This window comes from Teleopsis dalmanni, chromosome 2 (assembly GCF_002237135.1).
Source record: "Teleopsis dalmanni isolate 2A chromosome 2, ASM223713v2, whole genome shotgun sequence".
Lineage (NCBI taxonomy): Eukaryota > Metazoa > Arthropoda > Insecta > Diptera > Diopsidae > Teleopsis > Teleopsis dalmanni.
Genome location: NC_051847.1, coordinates 133,086,794 through 133,109,294, shown reverse-complemented (window position 1 = coordinate 133,109,294; position 22,501 = coordinate 133,086,794). Strand labels below are relative to the sequence as shown.

The 22,501-nt window shown below is 30.8% G+C and overlaps 1 protein-coding gene across 8 annotated transcripts in view; it reads right to left on the bottom strand.

The window, feature by feature from the left end:
• Window positions 1–22,501, bottom strand: part of LOC119675038 (E3 ubiquitin-protein ligase TRIP12) — a 31,140-nt gene that overhangs the window by 5,046 nt on the left and 3,593 nt on the right. For 2 of the 8 annotated variants that reach the window (XM_038086212.1, XM_038086211.1), the window contains exons 2-11: window positions 16,722–17,294; window positions 16,188–16,652; window positions 15,839–16,048; window positions 13,143–13,241; window positions 8,512–9,963; window positions 7,563–7,643; window positions 4,266–7,289; window positions 3,295–4,190; window positions 897–1,236; window positions 29–834 (exon numbers count right to left, since the gene is read on the bottom strand). In XM_038086212.1, coding sequence (XP_037942140.1) covers window positions 29–834; window positions 897–1,236; window positions 3,295–4,190; window positions 4,266–7,289; window positions 7,563–7,643; window positions 8,512–9,963; window positions 13,143–13,241; window positions 15,839–16,048; window positions 16,188–16,652; window positions 16,722–17,118 — 7,770 coding nt within the window. In that variant the 5' untranslated portion in view covers window positions 17,119–17,294. Of the gene's footprint in view, window positions 1–28; window positions 835–896; window positions 1,237–3,294; window positions 4,191–4,265; window positions 7,290–7,562; window positions 7,644–8,511; window positions 9,964–13,142; window positions 13,242–13,347; window positions 13,438–15,838; window positions 16,049–16,187; window positions 16,653–16,721; window positions 17,295–22,501 lie in introns of those variants that run through there. The other 6 variants (XM_038086214.1, XM_038086215.1, XM_038086213.1 and 3 more) reach the window with 6 other exon arrangements.

Here is a 22,501-nt window from a genome sequence, read left to right as displayed (position 1 = left end):
TTAATTGAAATTTTAATAATAAACTCACTTCATTTTCGTACTGAATTTCTAACAAAGCTTTTGTATGCCCGAAATCTTGCATGATGTGTTCTGCTTGTTTTAAGACATCTTCACGAGAAATGGCCCGCTTACGTCGATCTAAACGTGGTGCTACACGCTCTGAAGATTCAGCAGAATTTAAATCTGGAGTTGTATCGAGTAAACGCTGTAAAGCACGATCTCTATCAAAGCTTGTTGCATAAAACAGCAGGTGACGTGTTTCAAAGGGGAACAAAAACGGACATGCCATACCAATTTGTGGTAACCATTGAGGTAAATTTCCAGTCATTATTACCAAAGGATCCTGAAGCTGTCTATTAGCCTTGGCCGTTATTTTAGGATGAATGAATTCTGACTGTGCTATTATGTACTGATGTACAATACAGCCATATAACTGTTCCCAATGACGATTCAGTGCATTGATAATACGCAACATGCAAAGAGCATCTAAGGAAGCATCTTGCACATTAATAACTTCATTAGGCAGTGTTTTGCTTAGGAATGGTTTCAGCGCTGATATAGTATTTGGTGCAACACCTTCTTGCCATAATTCAGTTTTCTTGCGTAAAAATTTAGATCCAGACTTGTTGCTTTTCTTTAACGAAGACGATGATGTGGAAGATATAACCGCATTTGCAAAGGATGTTGAAGAGCCTGAAGAAGAAGTTTGTACACTTGTATTACTATGTTTATTAGAGGTGCTATTATTGCTGGTGCTAGCGCCAGTAATGTGTGAGTCATCTTCAACTGGACGATAATATATTGTGTGTTGTTGTACCCATACTCGGGCATTTACTATAAATATTTAAGTTTTACATGTATAACTGTACTGGAATTTAGTTTTTTTATGAAAATACCTATTGGAGTTTCAGTATCTGTGTCAGTTTCTGACTGATCATTAACTAATGGGGAAAATTGCTTAACCGCTTGATAAACAGTCATATTATAGGGAAGCACATTTTCTCCAATTAGAAATTGTAATCTATGTTTAAACGAACTTTGTGACATTACAACTGCTGCAACATTGTCATCCATATCATCTTCGGAATCGTCATCTGAGTCAACTCGTATACCACCATAGCCGCGAACAACAAGGTATCTTTCTATAGCTTGTACCATAGCAAGTGGATCTATTTTAACAGTCCCTCCACGCCATTGCCGGAGATTCGTACAGTCAGGATGGCGTTGTAAATTGCACTATTAGCAAATATAAAAGAAACAAGTATTTAATAAATGAATCATTTTCAACTACAATATATTATATACAATATATACAAAATATACAAAATATCTAAAATAATTATATAATACAAAAAAAATTAATTAATTTTGTTGACTATAAAACAGAGCTAATGCAGTGAAATGTAATTATGTCAGATTTTTTGTTTTTCGCAGTTTGAAATGTCTTCCAGATTAGGGAATATTTCGTTATCTCAGGAATCGTTATTTAACAACGAATTTGTAGCATTTCTGTATTCTAAGCAACTTTAATGCTATATATATATGACGTTACAGTTTATTTCCCGAAATTTCGGAGTTTGCAAGTTGTTAATGTTTAATTACATGAATTTGAATTTGTGTGTTTGTATGCTCAAACCTCCAGTTATCTGCTAACTGGTGCTTTGTCATTGTCATGGCTCCATAACCACTTACATGGTTATCGACCAATGCCCACAGTGTATTGTCTAATAACAATACCCGGATACGGTAGTCACAGGAAAAACATCGCCAAAACAAAAAGTTATATACTTAGTACTACAGAACTTTAATCTATCTGATGGCATAACTCTACCCCCACCCAACTGATAAGTTTATGGATTTATATTTATAAATATATGTATAAATCTATAAACTCATAGTTTACAAAATAATATAATTATAATATAAAAATAACAAACCAATTATGATAAGAAATTTCGAATAACGGGTTTGTTAACACAATAAGTACAATAAATCTAGTGTTACTTCACGTTTCGGTGTTCTCGAATCCGAATAATATTATAAACAAGAGCTTAGATTTGTTGTCTCCCTTGGCATAGTTGGAAAAAATATTAATTAATAAAATGAATGCTCAATAAAAGAAACAAATTTTTTCTTTCACACAAGAGAGTAATACAGAGAGAGTTGTTATTTATGAAAATGATTATATATATTTAAACTACTAAAACCATGTACAGTGATATTCCCCTAACTCGCAAAACGTTAAAAGGGAGGCAAAAAAGTTAGGGAAAATTCGGGTTACAGAAACATTTTTTTTTGGATTTGCTACATTTTTTTACTTTTTACCACTCTACTTTAAATTTCCAAAGTATTTAATGATTTGAATATACATACATAATTTTTGTTTAAAATATTCGATTATATGTATTGCTGTTGTGTTTACTTGTTTGTTTTCTATATTATTTTCCAAATTATTTAATTGGAATATATCATCCATTGCGTTTGCTCTGGAATGGATAAATATTTAAATTGCCTTGATCGCATCTTTATTTGCGGCAGTTGTGTCTGGAAACTGTTTTACCTTTTCTTTATTAATACTACCAAACTACCAAAGAGGTAAATTTTTTGCTCTTACAGTAATTATCCATTGTAACATAGCTTCAACCAAGTCATTATACATATTGTAATCCGTTTACATTTATTATTACAGAACTATCTTTTTAAGTTGTTCTCATTCTATAAAATCGTTGCTAAAGTGTTTCAAAGAATTCTATATTTTTCTTCTATATCTTTTTTCTTTGATCCACCTTTTTCTACTTTAATAATTAAATTAATTTTTTTCGGGATTGTAAAACATTTCAAATTTCTTTTACTCATGTTTGTGATTGAAAGTCTACTGCTTTATTGATAAAAAGCATAACTCTATCATCGCATTAAGGAAATTTACAATAATAAGAGCAGTTGTTAGTGTCGCCGAAAATTGGAGTCCAATAATGTCGCGCAAGCTGGAAAAGTAACTGACAAAAGTAAAGGGAGAATTTAAAGGGAAGTGGTAAAAAGCAACGTGAATTTTTACTTCGAGTTACGGAAATATTCGAGTTAAGAGAATTCGACTTATGGAAAAAAAAAAATATAAGAAGAGTTGTGGAAAATTCAAAGTCCTTACATAAGAGTTAGGGGAATATCACTGTATATTTCTTATTTAATTGGATTTTTTAAATAAATATGATAAATACATGAATATGATATATAAATTAATAGAAAAAATTAAATAGTTAGTAAAACTAAATATTTTTAATAAGCAAAGTTATTTACCTTCATACGAGGTCCACTCACCTTCAACTGATGTGTATTGAAAAATTTCAGAGCACTTTGATTAAATCGTCCACCAGGTCCAGACGGGAAATCATGGACTTTGACTGGAAATTGTTCAAGTTGTGTAACGCAACCATTTAGTTTTGCAACCAATGCATTAAAAGCAACAGCATCTATAGCTGGTAATTGTCCTACGGTTGTCATCTTTTCCAATGGTAGTCCAGCAAAAACATGCATAAAAGCTCGCAAGCGAGCATCACGTTCTACAATTCCTTCTTCACAAGTCATAAAGTTAATCATTGCTTTTATCAAACCTGAATGATTAACTTCGAATGGTGATATATCGCTTTCTAATAGAATTGTTTTTAACTCAAGTAGTGCTTCCAAACATTCATGAAAACTACTACTTAATTTGAAAATAATTGCTGATAAACGTTGCAATACATTAGCACCACTTGAATTTGTACTATTACTACTGCCAGAACATTCGGCTGAGCCATTATTTGATTCTTGTTCTGCATAACGTTTAACGAATGATACCGCTTGCTCGCGAATCCATTGACGTGCCTTTTCACGATTACCAGCTGCAATCATATTTGCGTTCGAAAGGCTCTTAGATAAACTAGCTAAAGTTGAGTTTGTACCATGATGACCATGTATATTACTGGAACTACTTGTATTGTTACCGCTGGCGCTGTTACTACTACTTTGGCTAGCTCCTGAGTCTTTGGTAAATGAACCGTGATGTGAACCTTGCCGTCCCCAGCGTGCTGGATTTAACGATGCTAAGAAAGATGTTTTACCTGATCCGCTGCTAGAGTTGGCATTGTTTCCACCGCTAAAGCGTGATTTGTTACTTGAACTTGGTGTATTTCGACCAGTGCTAGTACCCAAACCTAGAATAAACAAGAAAAAAAAATAAAAAACAATTAAATTAAATAAGATAAACAATAATAATATTTGTTACGTACTTGTTGCACGACTTAATAAATCGTGTACTGCAGAGGTAGAAGAACCTTCATCAGGACGTTTAGAACGACTACTTGACTGAGATTTACGTTTCGGTGGGACTTTACGCTTTAGCATATCAGTCATTTTATGTTGTATTGTTGAACTTGTTGTTGGAGCCGAAGATGATGAAGGCGCGGTTGCTGATACTATAGCAGTTGAATTTGATATTGAATTATTTTGATAATGTGCATCAGCTGTTCCCATTTGTGGGAAAACTACTTGCGGAATATGTTGCGGCGGTGGGGCTTGTTGAGTAATGATGGTTGGTGTTCCACTATTTACAGACGATGGTGGCAACAAATCTATATGGTGTGGAGGTGGCGGACCATGTGACTGTATGTGAGGTGGTGGTTGATGAAAATTGCCATGTACATATTGATTATTAGCAGGTAAAGCAGTTGGCGCAGTTCCTGCTGCTGTAGAATAAACCAACAAATTTGGTTGTTGTAGTTGTAAGGCTGGTCCAGCCCCTGCTGGCGCAGAGCTGCTATAATGGTGATAATGCATTTCTGGTGCAGAAGCGGCTACTGCATTTCCAATAATTGTTCCCGGTGGAGTCGCTATAGCACCTGAATTAATTGGTATTGCTGATGGTTGAATTTGGTTACTGCTTGATGGTAACTGAGGCAATAATGATGGTGGATTTGTTAGTGGCATAGTAATTGGATTCTTTGGCCCACCGCTATTATTTATCGTTGTAGCTGAAGCATTTGCAGTTAATGCGTTCATTGCATGTGAGAAATTCTTCATAGCATACTGATGAGTTAATAACAACGGTTTTGTAGTATTAGGTGTTGTACTAGCTGAATTTGAACCGCCAAAAGCATGAAAATTTTCTAAGAAAAACGGATTAACGTGCACACTAGTTGCCGATGCAGGCGCACTTTGAGATCCACCGCTAGAAGCCGCCAACGGTTTTGGCGATGCATTGGCACAAATCGGATTATTGGGATCAGTCAATTGTGTTATTTGGTATATAACTCCTTCACGACGGAAGTGTGTACCAAATACTTCAGGAAGTTTTTCCATAAGTATCTCAGCCATTTGAAGGGCACCAACTACAATGCGTAAATCGTTGCTTGCCATCATACCAGCGATATGACTTGATACCAGTTGGTATTTTAAGACATCTTTTAAAAGTTCTGGAGTTGCATAATAAACCATACGCAATAGTGCACGTAAACATTTATAACGTACATTTGGGCCAGCTGAAGAGCTATAAACTTCATAAAGAACATTAAATAAATTTTTAATAAACTCAGCGGCCAAGCCACGTTCTTCTTTAAGACAAGCAATTCGTGCATCAACTGAAGCACGTCGCTTTGTTTGTGTATTTTGAGCTGATGATTGCGCTGTAGAATTATTTGGTGTATCTGCTGGTGTTGTTGTTACATTTGTAGGTTGTGTCGGAATTGCTTGAGTAACAGAATTACTTAAAACATTTATTGCATTCATCACAGCTGAAGCAGACAAATCTTGGCCAGTATTAGAATTGCCAATTACTGGCGGCGGTATTGGTACATAGTTGGGGTTAACTTTACGTTGTACAGGTCTTGTTGTACCAGTATCTTCATTTATCTGTTGCATTGAATGAAAATCAATTGTGTATGTATTTCCAAGCGTACTAAGACTGTATTCATCATCTGAGCTTAAATGTGCCGCTTCAATCATACGTGAATCAATAGCAGAATAATTATGCCACATTCCACGATCATCTCGCCATTGCCATTGAATTTGATCTTGAGTATTCAAAGTGGGTCTATCAAGTAAAGCATCGACAGAAAAAATACCATCTGTTGGCAAACGGGGCATCAATTCTCCAATCAAACAAGTAATCTCATACAATTCAGATGGTGAACGGGAAATTAATTCCACATGTGAAGCAGTTGAACTGATCGGTTCAGCATTACCCGTCAACAAATACAATAGAGTAGATGCAATGTCATTTTTCAATAGTGCAATCGCTAGATCTGGGCAGTTGCCACACATAAGACTTAACATGCGCACAACAGCTGTAAATGTGCCAGTATTTAGTATGGCTGGTGTAACCACTAAAAGCTGTTGGCAATTCTTAAGCAGTTCTTTGCTAGCAATTTCTTGTAAACGTTTTGGATCATCTTGGAAACTTTCTACTAAACGACAAAATGCTGAACAAACACTTTCAACGCTCTTCTTATCCTGTTGAGAAAGCAAACGTGCTAGTAGAGATAAACTGTCGACAACGAAATGAAATTCTTCTGGATGCAGATTAAGACAGCAATTGGCTGTGATAGCTAAAGCCGCACGTTGAGCATTGATCGAAAAAAAGTCTAAATAGGTAAGACAAGCTGACACACCACCAGCCTGGAGTATAGCTTTGTTGTGACGACGTGATAGTATTTCAAGTGCCGTTAAACTCTGTTCAGCTACATCCATACATTGTATTACCTGCAATTTCTCCAAAAAGACTGGTACAGCTTCAACAACAGTGCCTGATGAACGCGGTAATGCCTCTAGCATATATGCAAGTGCTCGACAAGCATTATTCATTATATCAAAATTCTGATCTTGACGTAAAATATTTATGAGAGCTGGCACCACTTGCTTTATGGGAAAACCTGCAAGCGTGTCCTCATTTCCCATAACGAGCATTTGACACATTTCTATTGTAGATTGCAATTGTGTGGATTCATCAGGTGATTGTAGACCTTGCAACAGTTGTTGAGCTTTTGAAGAACTGCTGCTACCGATTGTGCGGTGCAGAATATGTGTCATCCTAGGTCCGAGAGCACCAAATAAATGTGGTGGTAAACCACGGGCTTCAAGTAATGCCTGTAAGCGACCCACTTCGCTGTCATCGCTTTCCGAATCATGTGAAGCATTATTGCCTCCCGAATTTGGTACTGAACCTATATTGGCAATACTTATTGAAGATGATCCACCAGAAGTTGCCGCATTCGATTGATTAGTTGAATTTGAGGAGCCCAGCGAAAGATTATTTGAAGCTAAAAATATATAGAAATTAGTGTTTTTTGTTTTTGTTGCTTTTCTTCTAATATAAATACATTTATACATTTAAAACAACGCATACAATAACAAAACTATAACAGAATTTCGTATTTTAGCAAATTTTAAATATAACAAAATTAAAATAACAATTCTAATTAATGTGCTGTCATCCTTCAAAATTAAATTAAATAAAAATATAATAATTAAATAATAAATAAATTGATCAAAATTAAGTTAAAAAACTAAAAACATGAAAACATCAAACTAACCTGCGGATTGTCCACCAGTATTCGGCGGTCCAGTTGGCGGTTGTTGGGCCATTAAATTATAATTTAAAACATCCGATGAAGCTGTTATGAAAATAAAATATGTCCTTGTTTAATGAAATATAAGAAAAATACACTGGGCTTCTAAAAGCATAAATTGTTATTTGTTAAAAGCACAAAACGTTAAACGTTTCTTGTACATAAAAAGTAACTAAAAAAATTTTCATTGAAATCTGAGGGGTAAAAATTTAATTTAACCGTTAAAAATATTAATGCAACTCAAATTTTTACGTAAATTGAACTTTTTTTTTTTTTTTTTTTTTTTTAATTTTTTTTTTCTTAAAATTGGTAAAAAAAAAAAATCTTAATTCCGAAATCCCAAACTTTCAACATGAGAGGAGGATATGAGGGTGAAATTATATGTGCTTTTATAGATAGAGGTTCTCCATTTTAATTAAAATTATCATTGCATTGTTTTTTTTTATGACAAATTAATGAAATATTTTATTTTACTATACACATCATTACATTGGTGCAAAAGAATATATATATATATATATATATTATATATAAATTGATATTTTATTTAATTTTATAAATAATATTCCCGCTTATTTATAAAATATTTGGACCAAATAGTCACAAAATAATATCCCAAAAGTCCGTTTATTGTTTATTATATTAAATATTTTACATATACCCATTCTTTATAAAACTAATATAGCATAAAGAGAAGCGACCAACCAGCACCAATTTTTGTATATCAAAACTTATTGTAAACCTATTACGTCTTAGTCAATGGGTAAGTAGTAAGTAAAAGGAGGGTGTGATAACATGAGGATCTGCATTTCTCTTTTTTTTTTTTTTGTTTTTAAATTTATTCAAAAACTCTTTAACGCCAACATTTATGCTCATACAAATTTACAATTATGTGTTATACGCACACACTTACCAGTTGGTGGTTTATGAATGTTAGGATTGTTGTGTGTATGTGTAGCTGCCGCTACTGCTGCTGCTGATGTTGGTGCAGCAATAATTGAGGTGGCAGCAACATTTGCAGACGATGGACCAACACTATTATTCAGATTAGTAATATGAGCGTTAGTGCGATATAGAAAACTTGGCTGCACCAAAGTGGCACGCTGATGTATATGTTGCTGATGCGCTGGCAACTGTTGAGGATGTTGTGATTGTGTTTGATGTTGCTGTTGTGTTTGTTGATTTGAACCAATTGCCACAACTACAGCACCACCAGCAGCAGCTACAGAATGATGTATAGGATGGTGACCGTGATGATGATTACCAATATTTATTGCACCAGCCGCAGCACTTGGCGGTACATTGGTGGATGTTGTTAGTAACGATGAGGCGGCACCTGCAGTTGCGCCGCTAGTGCTGCCACTGCTTTGTTGCGCCGCTGAACTTACACAAGAACCCGTTTTGCTACGTGAACTCCGTCGAAGTATATGCGAAGAGTTTGGTATTACGGAGTGTGTCGGTACTGGGCCGTGTTGTAACGGTGGATGCGGAGGTACGTTAGAATGTGTTACGTATGCTCTTCCACCTGTCGAATGATCAATTAATATACCAGAACCGAGTCCAATATCTATGGTACCCGGATGCAATACGTGATGGCGTTGACCTGTTGGCGGTGGTGCCTGATGATGTGTCGGTGGTGGTGGCGGATGATGATAACGTCCTGATATCGTTACTGGCAATTGATGCTGTTGTTGGTGATAAATTAATGGTGTACCGTTAACAGCTGCTGCTAATTGGCCAGTGGGGCCAGGTCCAGGCGCTGGGTAATGATTTAAATTTAAATTTAATATACCCGAAGAAGAGGCGGCAGCGGCCGTCTGTTGTACTGGATTTGGATAAGCTTGATAATACTGTACGTGCTGCTGTTGTGGATTGGGTGGTGGCTGTTGATGTTGCTGTGGATTATTTTGCAAATGTACTTGTGGATTATAGTAATGTGCTGTTATTGGTTGTTGTAAATATTGTTGCTGGTGTGGATTATGCGATTGTGGTGGCACGTGAACCGGCTGTTGTGGATAATGAGGAATCAATGGATGTGCCAAAAAATGTTGCTGCAATTGCTGCGGTTGAGGCTGCTGCTGTTGTTGATGTGGTGTACCGCTTGGTGCTGGGCCACCAGCGTAATCTGTGCTGCCACCACTGCTGCGAGTTTGACGTGCCCCCAGATTTGGGGCTCTATTGTAACCCGTCGTCGTAGTGCCTTTTGATAACGACCCCTCTATAGCAATTATTTCCTGATCACTGTTATTTTGACTTGCGTTTTCTGTTTGTATAAAATCCTTATTATTGACAATTTCGTTACTCTTGTTTCCGTTATGTTGATTTTCACGTTGAATATTGGAACAGATTTTTTGACGTTGGATACCTTTGAGAATGAGGCAAATAAAAAATCTCTTGTTGTAATTTTTATTTTGAAGTTGCTGTTGTCATTCGATGTAAGGTTTTAGTTTTAGTTTATATTATATATGTATATATTTATATATATATATATATATATATATATTTGAATTGAAATATTTGTTATATGAGACGTGTTGAATAAAAATTTAATTGATTGACTCACTGACAGTGCTTGTCATTACAAAAATTATGGTTGTGTTTGATGATGACCAGTACGTACTGATACTATTGTTGATAACGATAATGATGTTGAAGATGTGTTAGCACACTGGTTTTATTATTATTAAAGCACAATTTTGTTGTTGGAAACAATTTGGTACTTAAAAACTATACAACTAAAGCGTGTTGTGTAGAATAACTTACGACTTTAAAAAGGAAATTTGACGTTACGTTTAACTGAGTTGCTTTAGTAAATAAACAACAACATCATAATCATTGTCAACAACAAATGCTTAAAATTCTTATATTGAAATTATCTTCAGCTATGATATATGGTATTGTATTGAATGTATTGAACAACATCAAGAAATCAACAACTACAATTGCAACAACAGCAACGTGCAAAATAAAAATATATAATTTTTATTCTTTTAAATTTGTATAATATTATTAAAATACATATTTTTATATTTTGTGTTAAAAAAAAATTATAAGTAATTTTTTTTATCACATTGTATTTTCTAAAATAAAATTGTTGGTACATCGTCGTAAGTCATCTGCCAGAGCTGCCACCTCCATATATGTTTCTTTAAAACCCTTTAGTGTATCTCATTATTTTTTCATATATATATACAAGTATATGTATATATATATACTTGTATATTCGTTAAAACATAATTTATTAATTTATGATTATGCAAATTATGTGCAGATCCAAAAAAAAAGTAAATAAATATATAAAATGAAATAAAAATTAAAATCAAAATAAAAATAAAATACGAAAAAAACCAAATTGCCAAAAGGATTAACGAGGAAGGGATTTCTATGCAAATCTGTTATTAGAGATTATGAATATATAATGTTTTGTGTATGAAAACGATAATAACCTGTTATAAAAAGGTGACAGCACTGAGTCTAAATTGCATAATTACAAAAAGCTTAAGTTGACGCAATAATACATTATTTACATTATATAGTCAAATTTGATTAACGTAGGAAAATGCGCTAAGCCACACTACTATTACAGTAACAAAAAATAAATCTTTTAACTACTTCCGGTATTACACTTTGTTGTTATATATTTTAGATTTTTGACAGTATGGAAAATATCTAGACAGAATATGAACTGTAGCTAACTGAGATATGGTGTTTTATTTATTATACAGAAATAGAAATATGGATGTTTGAAGAAGTGAAGAAGTTGCTATATATTTTAGATTTTTGACAGTATGGAAAATATCTAGACAGAATATGAACTGTAGCTAACTGAGATATGGTGTTTTATTTATTATATAGAAATAGAAATATGGATGTTTGAAGAAGTGAAGAAGTTGCTATATATTTTATATTTTTGATAGTATGAAAAATATCTAGACAGAATATGAACTGTAGCTGAGTTATGGTGTTTTATTTATTATATAGAAATAGAAATATGGGCGTTTGAAGAAGTGATTAGCTTAAGAAGATTTAATTTGAACCGATACATCTGTGAATGCAGAATAAATAGCTTCATTCTTGACGTGGATAATACTGATTTCAATTCTGTAATATTTTGAACGCTTCATTGCCAACCCAGATGAATTCAATTTGTAATTCTTCAGTAGTCTTTTGCTTTTTTATTACAGGATAAATGTTACAAAATTTAAAATATTAGAAATTTTCAATTTTCAAATATATAATTTACGAGTATGCTTAAAAAACTCGTTTCAATGAAACTTTTTTATTAGGTACCTAAAAATTAAATATAAATCTGCAACAATATGAATTTGTGTTAAATGCTTAAAATGTTACTACCGTAAAGTAAGCATAAATTATAGTATATATATTTCAGTGTTATGAAAACCAAAAATTAATTTAATTTTTAAAACTGTAAGTTGATGTTCTTCAGCTAAATTATGATAATAAACTATTGTTTTGTGGTCTTTCACATTATTAAAGAACTACAATGCATATAATTTTTACGCCAATAGATTCAATGGCGATAATTACTGCATGAAAAATGCAATATGTAGTTAAAATTTAAAACCAAAATCACACAATATGCATATAAAAAGAATATGGATTTCAATAATGTAATCAATGCTATGTATTCAACAAAGTAAGGGAATAAATATATTAATTATATTTTTTTCCTATATATAAGGTAACACAAGCCTAAGTGGATCTACTAGGCATCGCCGGTATAACCTAACCTAACCTAAGTCTTCATAATTATATTGGCCACGTTTTCAAGTCGCTTTATTTTTTCTGACAACATTAAACATATTGTAATAACAGTACAGTACAATAATTATACTAATAACGCTCATACAAACAATATATGATATAATATAATAAATTAGAAACAAATTCCGATCTTGTCTTGTTTGATACCTATATATATATATGCTAAGCTAACATTTCTTGTAATTTTCCTTGTTCATATCTCTTTATATATAAGCGCAACTTTACTATTATTACAATTACACATGAAATCAGCTGACGAATTTATTGCTCGTAATAAACAATAAGTATATATTTTACACTATCATTACAATGACTATATAATCAAAATCGACTATCAATAACATATGGAACTGACTATTTATTATATACATTTTTAATTATTTTAACTATATCAACCATTTTAAAAAAATACTAATTACATTCAATAAGAGTGTATATAATACTTAGCAGACACTCTGAAAAGCACAATTTTCATATATAGATATATATATATACATATAAATTTAAAAAAATATATATAAAATAAAAAAACATAAATTAGTTCATGCTAATGTTTATATACACTCCTCCTATTTTTATATTTACATTTATATACAGTTGAGTTCATTAGTTTATAAACTAATTTTAGTTAGTAATAAAACATAGACAAACAGGGATATTTTTTTACAAAAAATTTTTAACAAATTAAAATTTTACGAAGCGTACAGAAAACAATAAAATTTTTACTTTTAGTAATATTTAATAACGTTAAAAACTTACCCTCTGCAGTGTCGTCCAACTCAGATATTATATCTTCTTCCTCACCTAACTCTTCGTCGTCAAGATCGTCTTCGTCTTCAATGTCTTCGTCGTTGTAAACTATTTAAAAAAAAAAATATTATTAATAAAACCAAACAACGAAAGTACCAAACTGCAAAAATTTTCGTAAAAAGCACAATTTTCCACTATATTTCGTTAAGCTTACAATTAATCATTGTTGTGAATTCTGAATTGTAAACCAATTTTTAAAATTAAATTAAATATTTATTCATAAAAAATTTCTCTATAAATTTGTAATCTACTGTGTGATTAAATTGAAATATCTATATTGATTGAACAAAAGAACACAGAAAATTTTTCTATGAAAACTTGTAACAAACAACTGTAATGTAGTTTAAGAAAAATTTTGACAGTAAGTTCTTGATTAAAATTTTTTTAAAAGTAAATTTAAAAAAGCGATAGTGATTTTACTATGGAAGAAAAGTTTAACAAACGACGAGTTCCTTTGTAAAACCACACATTTTGACTTCGTCTGTAAGCGAATATTACTTTTAAAATGGCGGACTATGGCTGCTAGTCATAAGTTACTGGTTTAAGTCATACTACAATAAATTTCAAAAAATTAACAACATACTTTTAAAAAATCTTAATGTTGATATAAATTATATTCTTATATAAAAAATAAAAATTTTACTTTTTTTGACATTTAGAAAGAAAATATATTTTTTACTATATGGACCTTTTTTTTATGGACTTTTCAATATATTGATACTTGTATCCCAAAATAACGAGAAATATAGATGAAGATATTATATTTATTTTATTTTCGTTTAAAAAATAAAAAAGAAACCAACTTAGTTTAGCAGGAATTAATGATAGGTTCTACAAAAGTGAAGTTGTAATAGCAGTGATTTCAAATATAACCGCCAGTTTAATCGTTTCAGTAGCAATAATATTAATAAGCTCTGAATTAGCTGAAGAAGAGATCATCTTGACTGTATTCGATTGATCTATTTAAGTCATGTGGCAATAATTTTTCTACCCTTGAATCGTTCTGTGTATTAGAAAAAGAAACCACAGCGTCAGAGAATCAATCCAAATGAATTTTAGGGTGTTAATATCTAAAAGGATTATATAGCAACACATTATTTGATACAAAAAGTCTTTCATGGTCTTTCTACTGGATTGAATTTCTATTAGTATTTGCGTAACGTGTGTTGATCTAGAAATCAATATTTTGAATTAAAGTTCCAAACTAACTTTTAAATACAATATAAAATAGATAGTTCAAATATTTTAAACTCTGGTAGTTTAAAAACTTCTTTAAAATAGCCGCAGTTTTTAATATTATTTTAAAATGTGTTTCATCTAATTGATAAATCATCACAAAAATCTTTAACTCAAAGCATATAAAGAGCTTGCTTCAGTTACCGAGCTCGTCCAGTGTCTTCCAAAGCACAATCTTTGCTATCAAGGATACAGCATCAACTGTTTAAAAAAAATATATTTATGGAATCAATGGATTACAACCTCTTCCAATAGTATAACTGCTATTCTCTCATTATGAAAGGTATTATACAGTGATAAATCTAATTGTGGTCAGTGTATAATCACAATGACATTATATCATACAAGATATAAAATACGTATGAACAACCTAGAAAAGAATCAGAAGCAGGATTGAAGACAGGAAGAGAAAAACGAAACAATTTAATACTTTCTTTTATGTCACCGTTTTCAATCCACGCAGGTTAATTTTAAGATTTAGATATTCATGACTAGGAAATAAAAAATTGTCCATGGATTACTTGTAGAGCATGCAACATTTAGCTATCACTAAAATCAATAATAATCTAAAAGATAAAAAGTTTGATTTATGTATTACTTAAATGCCGCCTAATATATTAAGTTAAGCACAGTGTAACTTTAAAACGGTTAGCTGCATATGCCAATTTATTTTGTTTGACATAAAATAGATTTAATAATTACTTATTTAACAATAATTCATTGAGATCAGTGTTTTCTGTTAAACTTTTGATAAAATGCTGTAATTTTTACATTCCATTAAAAAAAAGATGACAGCACAGACATAGCAAAAAAATGTATATGTTGTTTATGTTATGTTACAGTTTCTGTATTGCAATCAAATACCAGAAAATTCAATGCTCGCTTTTGTTAACCAAGAGAACATGGTGAGAAATTACGAGACCAAATAATATACAATAAATGGTAGCAAATTGGATTAGATAAGAAAATAGTAATAAAATGCAAAAAGATCCAAAATTGATGTAGACAAACACGGTACGTCATCAGAATAACGATAGACCACACACACACATTTGGCGGTCCTGTTAAAACTAAGTTTTGATTAGCAAAGTTTAGATTCATTCACCGGGTAGTGTTGACGTTAACTCTTTTAGATTATTATTTGTTCCAACATATGTAAAACAATCTTGCTCACGTAAAATTTACTTCAAAAAAGTTGTTAAAAAGAACCTGTCATCAGTTTTGCAGAGATAAAAACTTGGAATTCTAACAGAGAAAAAGTATGGTCCTTACTAAAAAAAAAAACGACCAATAATAAAATCCAAAATTTGTATGAGTTTTAGTTTACTTCCCCACACAACTGAAAATCTTTCTGTTTGATAACTGCACTTTTACAGTGATAACCATTGAATATTCAATGTTTTACTAACCTGCAAGCAATTCGTGATAATGTTGAAGACTGCTACGAAGGCTATTGATTTTACTAATACGTGAAACAAATCCAGGAAATGGCGTTTCTTCTTCAATAAGGCGAGTTGATGTTACTGTAGAGTTATTTGAGCTTGAAGTAGTTGTTGTACGTAAATTATTGGAGGATTGTGTTGATTTTGCTTTTTTCAAATTCAATTTCGTTTGATTGGCTGTAGAAATAGATAAGAAATTTTGTTTATTTCGGTTTGTTTTTAATTTTACAATTAGTTATAATCAGTATTGAGAAACCAAACTACATTATCAATACATTTGAGTGATTTCATGATGTTCTTTTAAAGAATATTTTACCTTCTGCGACGCTGGTTTTGCGTTTTTTCTGATACTTATTCTGCTGGGTGTCGCTGTTATCGGAACTGTCGTCGATAACTGTCAATGATGATTGCTTTTTTTGTACTGAAGTACGACTGTGACTGATTTTACGTGTTTTGCGATAATAATTTAATAAATTTTTGTTACTATTAATGCGTTTCGTGCTGCTGCAGCGTTGTGGTGTTGCCTTATCAGTCAAACTGCTGCTGCTGATATGTTTGTTTGTTTGTTTAGTATCAGCAGTGTCAGCTTGTACGCGATTTAGTGCCTGACTGGTACTAGGTTCGTCTGGTGAAAGAGTTTTCGATCGTGTACGTTGAGCTACACAATCGCTAAACTCGCTGCTAATTGAAGTTGACGATTTATTAAAAGATGTAGATGTAAAATCTTCGATACTTATATTTCGACGTTTCTTCAAAGGTGAACTACTAAATTCTATATCAACTGTAAAGTGTATATAAAAATAAATATATTATTTTATTCTTATTGAATCTATAAATTAATAATACGTACTATTTTTTTCTTTCTCAGATGAATTAACGAACTGTTGATAACTGCGGCGTTTACGTTCGTTACGTGATAAAACTTTATTATCAATATCTGCTTCTGTTGCCGTTGAAGTGGGGTCTAAAGTTAAATTGGAACTTAATGAATTGCGTAAAGAGGCACGCTTAACACTAGAAGATTTTGAACTACTATGGCTGCGACTGCGAGAACTTTTACAACCGTCACCCGCTGTTTGTTCAGTTTGATTGGTATTTTTTGAATTAAAACTAGATATAAGTTTTTGTGTTTGTCTGCCGCGACGAGTTTTTGCTTTAACAGTCGTAGTACTTGTTGTACTTGTAATATTATCGCCGTGCCCCTCCGTCACTGCAGAGAGCGATTGACTGCTAGCGGATTCTGCCATAGACGACACTTAACCACACTTAATATACAACAGAACATGCCCAGTAGTTCTTTCTTTGTCTTTTAAATAATTTAAAATAAAAAGGTAAACGAAAGATTAAAAATTAATCACTGCTCCTTGTGGAATCCTTGCACAAAAATCAATTTATCCACAAATTGCAGGATATGTATACGTTTCTGTAAAAAAAAGATATATACATTTTTATTAATAAATCATTTTTAAAAAAAAATTTGCAAAAGAAAAATACTTAGTTAAAATACTTATAGAAAAAAACTTATAGTATATATGAGATTAATTTTAAAATTATACCTGAGGTAAATCAAGTTGGGAAAATGCGACGTACTATGTCAATATTAGATAAAGAAGTCAAATTATTAAAAAAAGAACTAACATTAACAAATTTATTTTAAATACGAAACCTACGCGTCTTTGTAAAAATTATTTAAAATAATAAAAACCAACAATTACATTAAGAAAGCTTTAAGAAAGCTTGCTTATATAAATAAGAAAACAGTGTTCAATATTAGGCCTTTTCTTTTATAAGTATATCACAGAAGAACAATTGCTAATGTTAAATATAACAAATGAATTAATAACTCTAGGCCTTTTCTTTTGTAAGCATATCACAAAAGAACAGAACCTTATTTTAAAAATAACATATAAAAAACAACACTGCTGATTTATTTAGTCCAATCTTTTTGAAATCGCTTAACTAATAAGCAGTTCAAATGGCATGGTTGCCAAGATTAAAAATTCGTTTATTGTGAACGATTTTTGGAAGTACATACGAAATTTCCAGTTAACTGTCAACGAATGATTTCGTTAATTATTCGTATTTTGTGTCGTCATTGTTCGTAACAAATACGTCACGTTTTCTATTTATTATTTTACTGTTAAAAGGCATGAAAATTTTATTCACAATCATGTAATAAATAAAATATTTTTACCCATAATTAGAAAGAATAATTATTCATTTTCGAAACTTTAACTCTAAATTTTATTACGTGTTTTGCATAATAAGCCTAATAAAATTTCCAGTTCTTCCAAGAACTGGAAGAAGTAGTGCTTATTTATGTTACGTTATGTTATACCGGTGATCCCTAGTGGATCCACTTAGGTCTAATGGCCCATTATGTTATTTTATGTTGTTCTTTTGCGATATGCTTACAAAAGAAAATGTTATTGTTAATATTATAAACTTATAATAAATAGATATGTTTGTTTACTTTTCTTAAAAAGGAGCATATGGCATATTTAATAAAATTTAATTTGAATTAAGTACATTGTTTGAACTATGGTTTTCTTGATCATATTTACAGAGTAAGGTTGCTGGTATATATTTAAAAAAAAAATGAAAAATTATTTCAGTTAATACGAGGGGGATTCAAATAGTCTACTATGGCTAGAGTTGTTCAATGCTACATGTATTATAACTTACTGCTTTAGTATATAGTATATGTATATAAAATTGTTCATTTAGCCACGGATATTTTGTATTTCTAAGCTTTAATATATAAAATAAAGAGTTTGATCTAACAATCAAAACACTATTACATCTTGTTGTATCTTAGAAGATACTTGAATTTGCAAAACTTTGGTGGAGAACTATTAAGATAATAGATTATAAACAAAACTATCTTATCCGAAATTCTAATGACAGCACAATTAGACGAATCTATAAAACAAAATGAAAGGGTTGTTTATTTTAAAGAGTGTGCACTTTAAAGAGCACAACATTTAACACGACATTTAAAAGGTTTAACAATTTCTTCAAATTTTGTTATACAATGTTATAAAATTTTTTTAAGTGAGACTTTAATTTAAAATATTATGAACTATTACAGTTGGTTTACTATAAGATACACGCTTCAGACTGAAAATAAAAAATTTGAGTCTATTCATATGTTGCTGAAAAATATATCGTTGGCTAGAGATACAAGTAAAGCATAAGTTGAAAGCTCACTTTAATCTATTTATAAATGCTAAACATAAATACTCTGCTGTATCTGAATACGCATATATAACGACGTAATAAAATTACAACGTAAAAGTGATACATAGTCAAAAAATACAACGTAAAACGATACAAGTAAGAAAGTCAAGCAACGGAAATGCGTATCTGTGTGTAACTTATACATCAGCCTATCATTTATATAGACGACATATGATGCGTGTACATTGCTTATTATTTTATATGAACAGAATGCTACGAACTGCAAGAAAAATGCAAGTTAGGCCAGTTTTATTAATATCTTTTGAAAACAAAAAAGCAAAAAGGACTGATTGCTAAAAAAAAAAAACGAAGTGGAAAAAACTACAGGATTAAAAAAGGGCACGTCTCTATATAAGAGTATATGTAAAATGTTTGTTTGTTTCATGTATTTTCAGGCAAACCACCAAAACAAAACAATAGCAACAATACACAAAATCTCATAAAGATGAAAACACTAACCAACAACAAAGCTAAACAAAACTCAGCTGTGCAATAATTTTTTGAGTTAGTTTTCCGAAAGATACAAAATGTATCTGAATCACACTCAATTTGATCACATGGAAAACGTACACATGAAGCATGCGTTTTCCACTGAGCGAACACCACCGTAGGTAATAATAGTAAGAAAAAAATAAAAAACACAAAAAAAAAAAAAACTAGCCATCGCTCTCGCTCTGTAAACACTGTGCACAATTAGTTTGAGATACTTTTTCTGTTGGTGTATGGTGTATGGTGTATATGTGTGTTTCGTATCTGTGTTCCTATATGCAATTGTGTGTAGATACTGAAAACAGCAGTGAAAATGAAAAGACAATAAAAATACTTGTTACAATTACAACAACACCAAAAACAACAATGGAAGCTAAAATAAAATCAGCTGTTAAACAGTTTGTTTATATTTTGATTTTGAATTTCTGCTTTGCTCAACTGGTTCGCTTTTGAGTAAATATTTATATAAAAAAAAAAAAAAAAGTGAGAAAATATATACACATATATGCGATATACATTGTCCTATGGAAGATACATGTATGTATCTAAAATATAATACAACATAAGGTAACTTGCTGCTTGTAATTTTAAATGATTTACAATTGAAAATTTATATATTTTATAGATACGAAATTCTGAAGACTGAAGAATATAAATATTATTTGAAATGTAATTCTTAATATATTTTATATAAAAAGATAATTAATAAAAAATTATACAAAGTGTATAATGACATCTTTGAGCAAATAGATGTAATGCCCTTTAGTTAAAACAGAGATACGATACGAGATACGTAGTTATCAAACGTGGGTAAGCAATGCAAACAAGTGCACCCTTACTTCTCTATATAAGAATACAGATTTCTAAACATACGACTATATACTTGTTTTATACATACATGTGTATGTGTGTGTATATATATGCTTATATATACATTATTATAATATATATAATGTACAAGACAGCTGGTTGTGTATACAAATTTTAAAATAGCGTAGCTTTAAGTGGTGTGTAGATACATATAAAATAAAATATATAAGATTTTTTATATACACTTTATGTATATAGATTTAATTGTTTTTTATATTAAGACATATATATATACAAAATATTAAACAGTTAATTACAGTATATCTTCAATTTTTGAATTTGATTTGACATTTTTATAACGAATAGGAAAAATTGTTTAAACAAATGAAGAACGTTGTATTTTGAGGGGCAATAATATTATTTCACTACCTAAAACACTAAGAATCAGACTAAATATAGTAATGCACTATCGACGCTTAAGACAGTATAGTTTCTTATATATGGTAGCGAAACTTACGACAATTACTATATTAGGAATTATATAGTCCATACCTAATGCACGCATAACAGTCATATTTTCATATGGAAAATAAGTCGTTATAACTTATAATATAAAGTAGCTAAACTATTTATTATTTTTCAATAAGTTTCTTATAAGAAATAAATTAAAAATTCCATCTGTTATGGGTTAATTTCATCTGTATTGCAGCTTTCATTAAATAATAAATTTTGACTGTTTAAACTTGTTCTGTGAATAGTAGTAGAAGCTATAAAATTTTGTCTATCAATCAATCTGTACAAAAAATGATAAATTTTCATCAGTATTTTAAAAAACAAGAAAAATTTTTAAAACATCGCCAAACCATATTAGTGGGTAACATCAGCAAGAAATTCTTAGACGTAGACTCATGCGATCATTAATGGAAGCTTTTTGTCGAAGAAATGTATAGTAGATAACCTGCTTCAAATGGCAAGTATAAGAAAACGATCATGAGTGAAATGCTTTATCAAAAAATATTTACAAAGTTATAAGATATTTCTATACAAAAAATAAAAAAAAATAAAGTCACGATTTTTGAAAAATGGAAAAGTTGTGTGGAAAAGTGATCACAAATTGTCTTTAGTACTGTCCTAAAGGAGCGGAAAAAATTTACATCAAATATTGAAGTTGAATGAAAAACTAAGGTAATTTTGAAGGACTTGATAAATCGTATTATTTAAAGGTATCGAAATGTTGAAAGATTGTTGGACTCGGTGTGTCGAGCTAAACGCAGACTATATTGAAGCATAAAATATAATTTTTCAAAAAAAAAATGTGTTTTCATTGCTTAGGTCGGGTATTTATCAATCCACCTAGTATGTTTAGGAATCGATTAGATGATTTCTCACCAATGTTTTGTCAACATTTATATACTATCTAAAGTGATTGCGTCTCACATGACTTCATCTATAGAATGACAAGTAGATAGTATATAGAAAAGGTGAAAAGTCTTCTGAAACTGAAATATTTGAACTCCTAATTATTCCAAGCAGCTCTTTGTAACGAAATCAGGAATTTATATTTATATATAACATTTTTATACCTTATAAGAGAGGTTTATTAGAATAGAAGAATAACTGAAAGAATTATTTGAATTGTATATATTTTGTAATTTTTCAACAAATGTAAATTGTTTGTTAAATTCTTAATTTTTTTTGCTAATATATTGTTAAACCAAGTATTTATACATACACGGGTGGTATACAGATAAATGAAGGCAAAAGCGAACAATAATTACACTAACCAATTTTCAATGATTTTAGTAAATTTTTTTTTTTTTTTCTTGAAACTTATGGCACCAAGAAATGTACGGGTGCATAGAGAAACAATTGCTAGTAAATTAGTTCAAGGTCGTTTAATAAATGGAACATATAAAAATTATATTTAAAGACGAAATATAAAAAGTTAGCTATCAAAAAGTGGTTGCCATCAATATGTAAAAACTAATGAAGCATTTATTGAATATAGGTAACACACATATGTTACTGGGACATAAGTTAAGTAACTTCCTCTACAATCAACTGATAGGAATTTATATAAATGTTTAATTT